The 13,512-nt window shown below is 34.1% G+C and overlaps 1 protein-coding gene across 1 annotated transcript in view; it reads left to right on the top strand.

Annotated features, from left to right (window-relative positions):
* The window catches only part of SCN7A (sodium voltage-gated channel alpha subunit 7), a 73,157-nt gene extending 61,585 nt beyond the window's left edge, over positions 1–11,572 (top strand). Inside the window, exons 20-25 of the mRNA XM_084891587.1 lie at positions 2,815–3,093; positions 3,836–3,889; positions 4,694–4,831; positions 6,272–6,376; positions 6,680–6,950; positions 8,544–11,572. Of these exons, the coding sequence (XP_084747713.1) occupies positions 2,815–3,093; positions 3,836–3,889; positions 4,694–4,831; positions 6,272–6,376; positions 6,680–6,950; positions 8,544–9,580 (1,884 nt within the window). The 3' untranslated portion in view covers positions 9,581–11,572. The remainder of the gene's footprint in view (positions 1–2,814; positions 3,094–3,835; positions 3,890–4,693; positions 4,832–6,271; positions 6,377–6,679; positions 6,951–8,543) is intronic.
* The last annotated feature ends 1,940 nt before the right edge of the window (positions 11,573–13,512 follow it).

Raw genomic sequence — 13,512 nt, 5'->3', positions numbered from 1 at the left:
AAGGCCTGGGATTTCATGTATAGCATGGAGATATATACAGTTGATAATATTATACTGTATACTTAAAATTTTCCAAGAGTAGACCTGAAGTGTTTTTACCACCAACACCACAAACAAAAAAGAACTAGATGTAAATAGTTAATTAGCTTGATTGTGGAATCATTTTATAATGTATACATATACCAAATCATGACTTTGTACACCTTAAATCAGGGGTCTTCAAACTACGGCCCGCGGGCCACATGTGGCCCGCAGAGGAGTCTGATCCGGCCCGCCAGGTTTTTTGGGCAGTGAGCACAGCCAAGGTGTTACAGTAGGAATTAGTAGTTCATATAGTCCAGCCCTCCAGCTCTCTGAGGGACCGTGATTGGCCCCCACTTTAAAAAGTTTGAGGACCCCTGCCTTAAATATATACAACTTTTATTTGTCTATTATACCTCCATGAAGCTGGGAAACACACAGAGAGATGTTAATTAATGTAACTAAAATAAACTTTTTGTTACTGTAAAAAAAATGTTATGGGATAATACCAGGGTTTTTTTCTCTAATAAATTTAGATATACAGGATGAAGATGCTTCTATTAGCAAATTGTCTGCATCTAATTTAGAGAAAAGTAGAAAGATATTTCCCAGGAAAGCTTCCCATGCTTGTTGTAAATCAAGCACTCTACTATTTTATGCCAAACATTCACTAGAATGGCAGTGAGATTGTAGCCATGGACAATTCAAGGACAGGTATATACTAGTAGTAGCCATTCTTAGATCAAGGTCAGTTCTAGATCTTAAGCTTCATTGAAACTTCTGGAAATTTTGTAGTTGAATGTTCTCTGAAGATGTATCATTGATTATATAAGGAAGCTACATGATTATAAAATTAATATTTTATGTATTGAATGAATTTTGGGTCTTCTCCCCCTGTTGAAATATTTGGGTCAACCATATCCATGGCTTTCATTTTTACATATGTGCAATTATATGTAATTGGCATGGCATTTTTTCATCAGAGACATCAGTGGACCTATCAAAATACCTAAAGTGTCAACAAAGGATTTCTGACTTAGTTTTAGAAATAAAGTCTTTTTGATACCATAATTAAAAGTCAAGATATTAATTCAAGCCCAGAAAACTAAGGAATATAAGCAAGAAAGTACAGGCAAATGTATATGTATCCAGTAATGACTGAGGGAAGGAAAGGTTAGACTAGTAGAAAAGAAAATCAATGGTGACTCAGAAAAAAGGAAAAATAAATGATTTTGAGGGATGAGAGTCAAAGTGTAAGTGGTGACTAAAAGATAAGGAAATAGCAAAGATTGTCCTGACTGAGTAGTTCAGTTGGTTGAGCATCATCCTGTGCACAAAAAGGTTGCAAGTTTGATCCCTGGTCAGAGTGAGTAAGGGAGGCTACCCATTGATATTTCTCTTTCACGTTGATGTTTCTCTCTATAGCAAAGACTGAAAATATTCTATTAGATGTTAAACTGTTTTTACATTTGCCATACCAGCATTAGTGGAATGATTAAGAATAAATGCAATGCTGATTGTAATATTAAAGAATGAAGGGAGTTAAGGAAATGAAGGCAATGATTATAAGCTATTTCTGTTCATTCAAGTTTAGGTAGTGAATTCACTTCCCAAGCTTTCCACTCTGCAGTATCTCACCAGTGACATAGAGTGATTCAGTGAAGTGATTTGTGAATTTGTGAGGCTAGCTGCTTATTCGTGTTTCTTGAAACAGTCTTCTGACTTGATTTCACTGATCTACAATCTCTTGGTCTTCTTTTATGTTCTCTGCCACTTCTCTACTTTCTCCTAGGTAGGCTGTTCTTCCTGAAGGTTAGAATCCCTAACAATTATGCCTGATCCTGTTTTACTCTCCTTTTAGATGCTTTCTATTTATGAGAGAGAGAGAGAGAGAGAGAGAGAGAGAGAGAGAGAGAGAGAGAGAGAGAGAGAGAGAGAGAGAGAGAGAGGGAGAGAGGTGGGGGGGAGAAGAGATGGAGAGAGAGAAACATTGATTTGTTGTTCCATTTATTTATGCATTCATTGATTGATTCTTTTATTTGCCTTGATTGAGGATTGAACTCACAACCTTGGTGTCAGCCTTAGTGTCCTCCTTGGCATCAACCTTGGCATATCAAGATGATGCTCTAGCCTTAGCCAGTTGGCTCAGTAGATAGTCAGCCTACGGACCAAAGGGTCCCTGGTTTGAATCTGGTCAGGGGCATGTATTTTGGTTGCAGGCTCCTCCCCAGCTTGGACCCTGGTCAAGGCATATGCAGGAGGCAACCAATTGGTATATTTCTCTCACATTGATGCTTTTCTCTGTCTTTCCCTCTCTCTTCCACTCTCTCTAAAAGATGAATTGAGAAATATCCTAAGATGAGGATTAACAACAACAAAAAAAGGCGATGCTCTAACTAACCCAGCCAGGGCCTCATATGCTTTCTAGATAATCTTATGCATGTATACAGGTTCATTTATCTTGCCCATTTCTCACACAATAGTTGATACACAGGTGTTAAATCAATAAAATAATTCTTTATTCTAGCATTTATACTAATTAGCTCTGCTGTTTTTTTAATGATTATTTTTTTACTAAATACATTTTGAGAATATCTGGATTTTTCATGTATATTTTTAATTGAAAATTTTTATTTTGGTTATTCAAATACCAGCATGTCTATGATTTAAAGATAACCTTTTTTTGTGTTTTGTTATTTCAATATGACATTAAATTAATTAGCATTCTAAATTTAATAAAAATAGTTTTATATTTCGTACCTAAAGTTTACATGTTTGCTTTTTATATGCCAGGTGGTTGTGAGAGCTTTGATGAAAACAACTTTACCTGCTTGGAATGTGCTTCTGGTCTGCCTTATGATCTGGCTGGCTTATAGCATCATAGGAGTAAACTTATTTGCTGGCAAGTTCTATGAATGCATTGACCCAACTAGTGGAGAAAGATTTCCTACATATGAAATCAGTAATGAGACTGAATGTGCAAGCCTCCTATTCAATGAATCCATGCCATGGGAGAATGCAAAACTGAACTTTGATAATGTTGGAAATGGTTTCCTTTCATTGCTTCAAGTAGTAAGTATGCTTTTGATTTTATTAACTTTTACATGTGCATCCACATTGTAGGTAAACATAAGGACAAAATGTAGATGGTTCATAGAATTGGCAATAAATTATTTTATCTATTATTTGTTCATAGATACATGTTATAAACAATAGGTTCATTTGGAAAAACAAAGGTGAAGCAGTTCCTGTACTTTTTGGAGAAGGCAGGGGAGATGAAGGCAGGACTGACTGGGGAAATGGCAGGTACTGGCCAAACCTGCTTCCATCACTGATCATGTACTAGGGTCACAATTTTGGTCCATCTCAGGTCACTACAGTTTTATTCCTACTTAGTGCTTGGAGAATGACTACTCAGCCACCCTACATCTAGCAGATGCGAGGAGGTGAACCATGCTTGTCTTGGCTTCCCCATAGAAAAGCACGTGTAATGGCAGTTACAAGTAACTATGATACCTGAGCACATGTATTTATTTACTATTTACCTATCTCTCTACCTATATTTCTGCCTTTCTATTTATACTATGTTAAAATATTTTAGTACCAACTACAGTTACGCTAAGTAGTGTTAAATATTTGCTAACAGACAACATAAATGTAATAATGAAAATGGTAGGAATCTCAGTTACACAATATATTGAAGTGTGGTCAGTCTTACTAATCAAATGTTTTACTATATTAATAACAGATTGAGTTTTACTTTAATTTGCCACGAAGCATAAAATTTCTATAAGAATTAAACATTTTTTTACAGGCAACATTTAATGGATGGCTCGATATTATGAATTCAGCTGTTGACTCTACTGGTGTAAGTACCATATAATCCTAAAGCCATTGTTATAATTCAAGCAAAGTAATTTTTCTAATTTAAGAACAGGGCACCAGCAAGAACAATAATTAACAGTGTAAAAGCAAATACTGATGCTAGACAAAAGTTAAATGCTATTCAGACTGAGTATTTCATGGACAATGAAGTCCTTTCAGGATTATATACAATGGTTGAGGCCCAATAGGCCCACTTGAAGGATTATCAGACTTCATAACAATTATTAAACCAATATAATAACTTTAAAATCCAGTAAACAAAGCAATGACATCCCTTCATCAATGATCAAAGAGGGAAAATACCTCAAGTAGCATTGTTGGATTTTTTTTGTCAGAAATTATTTTAAATATCTAATGTTTTAAAAAGTCAGTACCAATATTTTCCTTATTTTTTTCACTTTTTATACATTTTTACTTTTAAAGAATTTCTTTTTAGTGCAGTTTTAGGCTTACAACATAATTGAGAGGGAGGTACAAATATTTTTCATATACCCCCTTCCTCCACACATGCATGACCTTCTCATTGTTCACCAAAATGGTGTGTGTGTGTGTGTGTGTGTGTGTGTGTGTGTGTGTGTGTATTATTAACCAAAAATGAATCTACGTTGACATGTCATAATTAAACAAAGTTCATAGTTTACCCTGGGATTCACTTGTACATTCTTTGGGTTTGGACAAATGTGTGGTGACTTGTATCCATTATTATAATATCATATAGAGTATTTTCACTGCTCTAAAAGTCCTGTATGCTCTTTCTCATTTTGTTTATTTTTAACTTCACTTTTAGGTGAATATGCAGCCTGATTTTGAAGCAAATGTCTATATGTATTGTTACTTTATTGGTTTTATTATCATTGGATTATTTCTTCCTCTGACTATGTTGGTCGGTGTTATTCTTGCTAATTTCAACAAGCATAAAATAAAGATAAGTATAAATATCAAACACATTTATAAGAATGTCCTGCTTCAAATGATTGATTTTGGATTCAACTTAATGTCATTTCTATTTGGTACTCAGCTAAAAAAAAGATCGATGTTCTTGCATATTGATAAACATTGCTAAAATGTTCATTCTGTACGTTGTTTTCTATATTCAAATATATATAGACAAATTTAAAAGGTAAAGATTCCAAGTGTTTCTATATGTACTAGTATGTTCATAAATAATGGCATGCTAAGAAATTAAAAAAACATTGTGCATTGAGCTAATATGTGAAGACTACACCTTTTCCTCTCTGAAATTTTCAGTCTTCAGAGTCATAAGCAGCATAGACATCTTCTCAGTTAGAGTAGCTTTCATGCTAGAAGTAGAGAGAGTCATACATTTGAGTTGGATTGGTTTAAATAGGAGTGCTTAATTAGAAAGAATTCAGAGTCAGAATGGAACCACTTTTTTGGTGCCATTTTCATGTAAATGCTTCCACAAATTGCCAAGGTTTCAGAATTCATCTACGTCTACTTATTCTAACCACTGGGACATACTTTTTATTGGATGAGGAAAGCCTTCTAACCAAGCAAAGAAAAGAATCGTTTAATTTTAAAAGTATAAGCCATGTCAGCAAAGTTTAGCTATGTGCAGATTCTGGTAAAAAAACAACTCTGAATCTCTACTAATCAGATGGGATTAGAGAGGTCCATAGTCAAATTTCTAGAAAGATAAGCCTTTCTAGAGATTCCCTTTCCCCTTTGCCTTGGTCTAACAAGAGGTAGCTCAGTAAACTGAAAATTTAAAATAGGCTGACCACCCATAGGAAGGTGCCCCAAAAGATAACTAAAATCAATCACTACCAATATGTAACGTATTTTCCGGCGTATAAGACGACCCCCTAATTTTACAGTTAAAACATAGGTTTAGACCTATATTCGCTGTATAAGACTACCCCCCACTTCCGAGGCAACAACAGTTCTTTTTTAATAGACCGCCTCTCTGACTCTGGCCAATCTGAGCAGGCTTTTTACTAGAACACAGTGTAGCTTTGTGTACAGAACAAGTTTAATTTGCATGCATAAAAAGCCTGCTCAGATTGGCCAGAGTCAGAGAGGCGGTCTATTAAAAAAAGAACTGGTGTTGCCTCAGAAGTGGGGGGTAGTCTTATACAGCGAATATAGGCCTAAACCTATGTTTTAACTGTAAAATTAGGGGGTCATCTTATACGCCAGAAAATACGGTATTCCATATATGTTTTATATGGATTTTTGTGCAGAAAATCAGACGTGTTCAAACATGATTTATTTCATTGCAGTTAAGCCTTTCTTTAATTTAAACATTAAATTAATCATTACCAAGGTTTCCAAAATGAATATTAATATAAAATTAAATTTGGATTCAATCTGATTTTAATATATTTTTCTTTCATTTCTTTACCAGGGAGGCTCCAATATCTTTTTAACAACAAAACAAGAGAAACAATATCTAGCACTGAAGAAACTGATGTATGAGGAATCTCAAAAAACAATACCTCACCCAAGAGTAAGAAAACACTTAGATTTTTAAAAGTTTCTTAAAAATTTTCCTTGATATATTCATCTTTAAAATAAACATGTTTTTAAAATTCTTAACAAATGCTTTTGACAAAAATTTTTCTAACTGTGTTTCTTGGCAAAGCTTTTGATGGTCCTATTTGCTTTGTGTGCTATAATTCTAGTTTGATAAAAACTTAGGCCCTGACTTTCTCTCCTATTTATGCTGGGAGGAAAGATATAAACCTAAAGACTATGTGTATGTATAGATATCCTGTTAATATGAGTATTACACCTTTTTGTTCACTCACAGAACAAGTTCCAGAGATTCGTCTTTGACTTGGTTACAAGTCAAGCTTTTAATATCATCATTATGGTTCTTATCTGTTTCCAAGCAATAACCCTTATGATTCAAAGTGATGAACAGAGTAGCCAAATGGATACCGCTGTCATCTGGCTTCAGCTACTTTTCGTTATTCTATACACTGGAGAATGTGTGCTGAAGCTCATCGCTTTCCGTTGTAACTATTTCACCAGTGGATGGAACATTTTAGATTTTATAGTGGTCATTTTCTCTATTATAGGTAAGATTTCATGTAATCAGATTTTCACTTGTAGTAATATTAATTCAAGCAAGTTCTTATAGTAAATGTCTTCTCTTACTCAGCAAAGCAGTTATTTCCAACAGAAATGCTTTACAGTTTTGCATATTATATAAAAATGTTTGTATACATGCCTGACATATATAAAATATTCAAAAATACTGTTTGAATTAATACACAGACTTTAATGTTGTGTATTAAAGTAAATATTTAATTACCCCTTCAGCATATCAACTAGATTATTTTTTTAGGATGACACTAAATATCTATATATCCTAGCATAATATAAACTTTCAAGCTCACTATTTTCCCTTTCCTCTAATCTCTAAAACTACTTACAGTTTTCACAACAGTAGAATTTAATGCTCTAGCTCAGTGTTTTTCAACCTTTTTTGGGCAAAGGCACACTTGTTTCATGAAAAAAATCACGAGGCACATCACCATTAGAAAATGTTAAAAAATTTAACTCTGTGCCTATATTGACTATATATAAAGTAATTCTCTTGAATAGGAATCAAATAAACACAAAGAAAGTATTTTATAATTACTTTATTATGAAATATTAAGTAAACAAAATAGTGAAAAATTATAAAATTCTTGTCTTGTCTGCATCTACGGCACACCAGGCAACATGTGCCGCGGAACAGCGGTTGAAAAACGCTTCTCTAGCTCACTAGTTTTACTCCAGAGACTAGTGATTCTCCTCTCCTTCACTTTTTCAACTCAAAATGAACCACATCCCCTCCAGTACTTCCAGAGATCATCCTCATGCTTTTTATGACAGTTATAATTTCACCTTGTTTTATAGTTCTGTCTTCACTTTCATAGTTCCCTCTACTGCAAAACAATGGTTCCAGGCAAAGACCCAGATAATCAGTTCACATGGAAAGCTCCCATGAGCTCAAATACTGTTTATGAAATAAATAAATTAAGTTATAACCTGTGAGTCACTGGATACAGTGTACAGATGATGTGCTGTGGAATTGTCCACCTGAAACCTGTATAATTTTGTTAGCCAACGTCACCCCAATAAATTCAATAAAAAAATTTTTGTAATTATATTTACCAACCAGATTGCTCTGCTTTGCATTATAATTAGTTTAAATGTCTTCCTCTATAAATTCCAGAATTTTTGAGCCACATTAATCATCTATAAATTCCAGAGCCACATTAATCATCTTTGCATATTTGTGCAACACCTTTATTAAGTATCCAATTAAGGTTGCATCAAGTTAAACTTCTTGATTCAACTACAATCAGAAAATAATGACTACTGTCCTATGTTATAGATTCATGCCCTCTGTTATTCTAGAGGTATTTGAGACATAATACTCTTAAGGTGATGATGCAAAGAATTCTCCTCCAAACTTTACTAGATACTCTGAGCATTGCCACAGCTATTATTTGGCTAACGCTAACCCAAACTTTCAATGTGTGCTAAATGCTATATCGGGAGGATGAATAAAATGATCTTCACTTATAGAAAAAGGTGAAGTGTAAAATAAATGTATATTCCTCCAAGTACCATGAAATGTAAGTAATTTGATTGCTTGCTTTATCTTTCCCAACATCAAGGGCTACTTCTGCCTCTGCTAGGAGAATACTACTTTGTATCTCCTTCCTTCCTGCAACTGATAGTTCTCTCCCGGATCGTCCACTTCCTGCGTCCTGGGAAAGGACCAAAGGTGTTCCAGGAGCTGCTGCTCCCTTTGGTGCTCTTCCTCCCCACGCTGCTGAACATCAGCCTTCTCATCTTCCTGGTCATGTTCATCTACGCCATCTTCGGAATGTACAATTTTGCCTATGTTAAAAAGGAAGCTGGGATTAACGATGTGTCCAACTTTGAAACCTTTGGCAGCAGCATGCTCTGTCTTTTCCAGGTTACAATATTTGCTGGTTGGGATGGGATGCTCAATGCAATTTTTAACAGTAAATGGTCTGACTGTGATCCCGATAAAATTAACCCTGGGACCCAGGTGAGAGGAGATTGTGGTAATCCCATTGTCGGAATTATTTATTTTGTCAGCTACATCCTCCTAGCATGGCTGATCATTGTCAACATGTACATTGCTCTTATTATGGAGTTTGTAAATATTGGTTCTAAAAAAAGAACCAAGACCTTGAGTGAAGATGATTTTAGGAAATTCTTTCAGGTATGGAAGAGGTTTGACCCTGAGGGGACCCAGTACATAGATTCTAGCAAGCTCTCAGATTTTGCAGCTGCTCTGGATGCTCCTCTTTTCATGGCAAAACCAAACAAGGGCCAGCTAGTGGCCATGGATCTTCCAATGGCTGTTGGGGACAGAATTCATTGCCTGGACATCTTACTTGCTTTCACAAAGCGAGTTGTGGGTAAAGATGTGAGGATGGAGAAACTTCTTTCAGAGATGGAATCGGGGTTTATTTTAGCTAACCCTTTTAAGATCACATATGAGCCCATTACAACAACCCTGAAACGAAAACAAGAGGCGGTCTCGGCAACCATCATCCAGCGTGCTTATAAAAGTTACCGTTTGAGGCAGAGTGACAAAAAAACATCAGATATCCATATGATAGATGATGACAGGGAAGCTCAAGCAACCAAAGAAGATGCCCAATTTGAGAAAGCTTAGGAAAATCAACTATTCAAAGCCAGATCTAGTTCCATCTACCACCTTTTCACCTTCTTTACATAGCTCAAAAATGTTAAAAGTTTAAGACAGAAATAAAAGCAAAGATTAGAGATAGTAAAGATTTCACTTAATCATCAATTGTTTACAACTCATGGAAGTTAAGCTTGTTTTCACAAGATTTTTATATTAAATTCACCGTTTTACCCCTCTGTATTCAATGTAACCAAGATAACACTTTAAGTCACTATAGTGACTTAAAGTGGTTTAAATGCCCTATTTGATAACCCGATGTGTGGGTTCTATATATGATTTGCATAGTGTGTGCTTCCTCTGGAGATTGGGGAGGAGGTGGCAGAGATTAGTAGCAAAAGGGTCTTATATATTTTATGTATATTTAATTTGATGGGATTTAAGTCCCCTCTTTCTTAATGTAGGATAGTGTTTAAAAACAGTTCAGTGCTACAAGCCATTAAATCATGAACTCAGCTACACAGATGCCCATTGGGGAAAGAGGAAGGGCAGTTCTTAGAAAGTGCCTTTAAGATCAATCACAAAGACCTTGGGCTGAATCAAACCACATTTGAAAAAGATTGATTGATCTTTTGTTGTTTTCTTTTTCTTTTTGGTATGAGGAAGGGGGATTCATGTTTTTCATTGTTCTTGGATTCCTGGTTTCTCATCTCTGGCTAGTTCCACCTAAGCTCTGCTCTTCAACAGAATGATTCTTAGAAGAAGAAAAATAAAGGGAAACACATTTTTTTAAAGTGTACATTTATTAAAATGATATAATAGGCTATGCTAATAGACTCAAGTCTTACACTATCATAGGCCTGATGTATTTTGCTAGTTATCCATAATGTAACATTGAGAATATAAGATCTGGCAAATGCATATAATAAAATGAATTACAAGAGTCAAGGGCTACCATTGTGTCTAGGGATTTCCACAGTGTCTTGATCCTGGGAAACTGGCCAATTTCATTGGGAAACTGACCAATTTGAAGTACGTTTTGCTGTATTTTATGGTTCTCTCTATAATTTAGAGAGAGAAAATGATCAAAGAAACTGTGAGAACTCTGAATTAGAAGATCAAAGTGTAAGTTTGCTATTGGTGGGATTTTATAACATTAATGTATGCAAGTTAGGTTACACTTATTCATTCATCATTCCAAGTTCTTTGTTGTTTCTGTCCCATCACGTACATAACTACTTTGTAAAATGTTTTATGTCTGAAACACTTTAATTTTAGGTATTAAAATTATTTTGAAAAGATAGGCACAAAATTGTTTTTTGATATCATCATAAAAATGCAGTCACATCCACTAAGTTTGAGATCCTGAAATTTATTCATTTTGTATAAAATTTGCTATCAATGTGCCTATAAAACCCTAAAGGATTCAAAACGAAAATAATCTATACTGTAAGCTTAAATGGCAAGTTTTCAATATGTTGTAGGACATTCAATGCCATTCAAATATCAATTGTATTTTATTATGAATGCATGATCTTGAGCCTTAACTATTATGATCTAACTATCTTTGCTCCTCAGAAATGTATTAATCTGACCAAGATGCCTTTGGGGAACCTATCCCCCTAGGCAAATATCACTTCAGGGTTCTGTGTTTTCCTATGTGCTTCTTCCCTCTCTCTTCCCGCTCTCCATCAGGAATGTGATGGGGACCATAAGAGATCAGCGTTAACTTGGTAACCTGTTGACCTGGTGCTTTATCTAAGCTTATCAGTTTTCTGTGCCTTGGAAGTGCTTTAATGCAGATACTGCTTCCAATATTTAACCTAATCTTAACTTGCTTCTGTAAATTCCATAAAGACCACAAACTGATTTTAGTTTGAAAGTTATATCTCTTACTTGTAAACTGTGTTTGCCACTAACCGACCAATATTGTGTAAAGAATTATTTTTTAACAAAGTCATACAATATATTCTACTTTTAAGATACTTTAGAGAAAATAATAAATGCAACCTGTTAGTCGCACTAAGTTTTGTCTTTTCTTTGTCAAGTCAGTTTGGCAACTTTCTATAATAAACAAAACAAACAAAACTTTATAAATGAGTCTTACATTATAGTTTATTCATTCAGGTTCAAAATTCAAAACTGAGAAAATTTGTGCTTTCTTTTTATTCACTTAATTTAGTGAATTCAATTGTTAGTAAGCTTACCAGAGACCCCTACATATTAACAACATGTAAAAAACATTATTTTCATTGAAATCATATTAAGTTCATTATATGTATTTCAGTATTATTAGAACCTGAATATTGAAATTAGAAAAAAAATGTTGAAACTAAATTTATTAGTATGCAAAAAAAATTATTGATATGCTATTATTTCCCAATATCTGCTTCTTTAAAAATTGTTTCTGGTCTTCTAATAAGTATAATTACTGAAAGGGTTATAACGATTTGGAAATGGCTACCATTTGTTAGGCAGACTGTTATGTCCGGTACCATGCTAAATGTTTTTCATGCATAAGCTTAGCATTCACAACACTCATGAAATGGTGATTCTCATTTTATAGATGAAAAAACATTAAGATTAGAAGGGTTATAAGAACTTTTATCAAGCACATAACTTTTAAATGACAGGCCAGGACTCTAAACCAGGTCTAGTCTCAGAGCCTTAATATTTAATTACTCTGTACAATAACTGTCTAGTAATAAATGACCTCAGTAGAGACAGAGGAAGTTTAAGATTAGTGAAATTGCTATATAAATGTAAGGAGTATCTATCTCTATGTTTGTCTTAGTTTCTATGTCCATCACTATGACCTCTTCTGTGGAGGAAATTTTAAAAGTAGAGACAATCCCAGGTAAACCCAGATCCTGGATAGATAAACATACATACATACATACAAACATACATACAAAGACAAATCTGAGACAAAATAACTTACTGAATACTATGGGGAATACATAACTAGACAGCTGATTATAATATGTGGTAATTTTTATGCCACTGGTATAAATTATGTATACAGAAGAAGTTATGGGTTCTGATTGGAAATTAGTAAAGCACAGGTGAAGTTAGGAAAGCACACCTCTGAAGAAAAAGAAAGATTTCATCAATTAGAAAAGAAGGTAAATATCTTGATTTATTTATGTTGTTTTTGAGTGTATCTCTTTGTATATTTTTGGTAGTGATTATTCTGGGTATTACTACCAACCTACCAATCTATCTACCTATGAATTACACTGTCTAATAATTTTAACATTTTACCACTTTGAGTAAAGTGTGGAAGCCCCATTAAGGTTCCTTTCTCTACTTTGTTTTAAAATAGCTTTGTCATAGTAATCAAATGGTGCTATAATTTTTGTTACAATCATCAAATTGGTTTTAAAATTCATGAGGAAAGAAAGTTTTTTTTTTAATGTACCCATATTTATGCTCTTTCCATTATTCCTTCTTCCTTTCTGATGCTCCATTATTCCTTTCTTTACCAATTCCTTCCTTTGGAAAAAAATCTGTTCAGGCAATCTTCAGAGTAAGTAATTTATTTCTTTGTAATATTTTAATACTTATTACATGTTGAAATTATATTTTTATATATTGAGTTAAACTGAATTCTTAAAAACGACGTCTGCTAGTAATATTTTTTTTTAGCTCTTCTTCCTCTGAGAATATTTTTAGTTCTCTTTCATTCCTAAAGGATAAATTTATGGAATATAGAATTTGCATTTGACAGTTCTTTTCTTCTAGCACTTGAAACGAATTGTGCCACTTCTTTCTAGTTTCCATTACTTCAAATTAGAAATCCATTATCATTTGCATTGGTATTCTGGATAAGTGCCATGTTATCTCCCTCCAACTGCTGCAAGATTTTTTCTTGGTTTTAGTTTTCAAAGTTTTTACTTTGGTATATCTTTAACATAGATTTTTTTGTGTGTGTGTTTATTCTTTTTAGCATTCACTCAAGT

The sequence above is a fragment of the Pipistrellus hanaki genome (assembly GCF_964339955.1).
Source record: "Pipistrellus hanaki genome assembly, chromosome: 8".
NCBI lineage: Eukaryota > Metazoa > Chordata > Mammalia > Chiroptera > Vespertilionidae > Pipistrellus > Pipistrellus hanaki.
The sequence above is the reverse complement of the archived record's forward strand: the minus strand, read 5'-3'. Positions and strand labels throughout refer to the sequence as shown.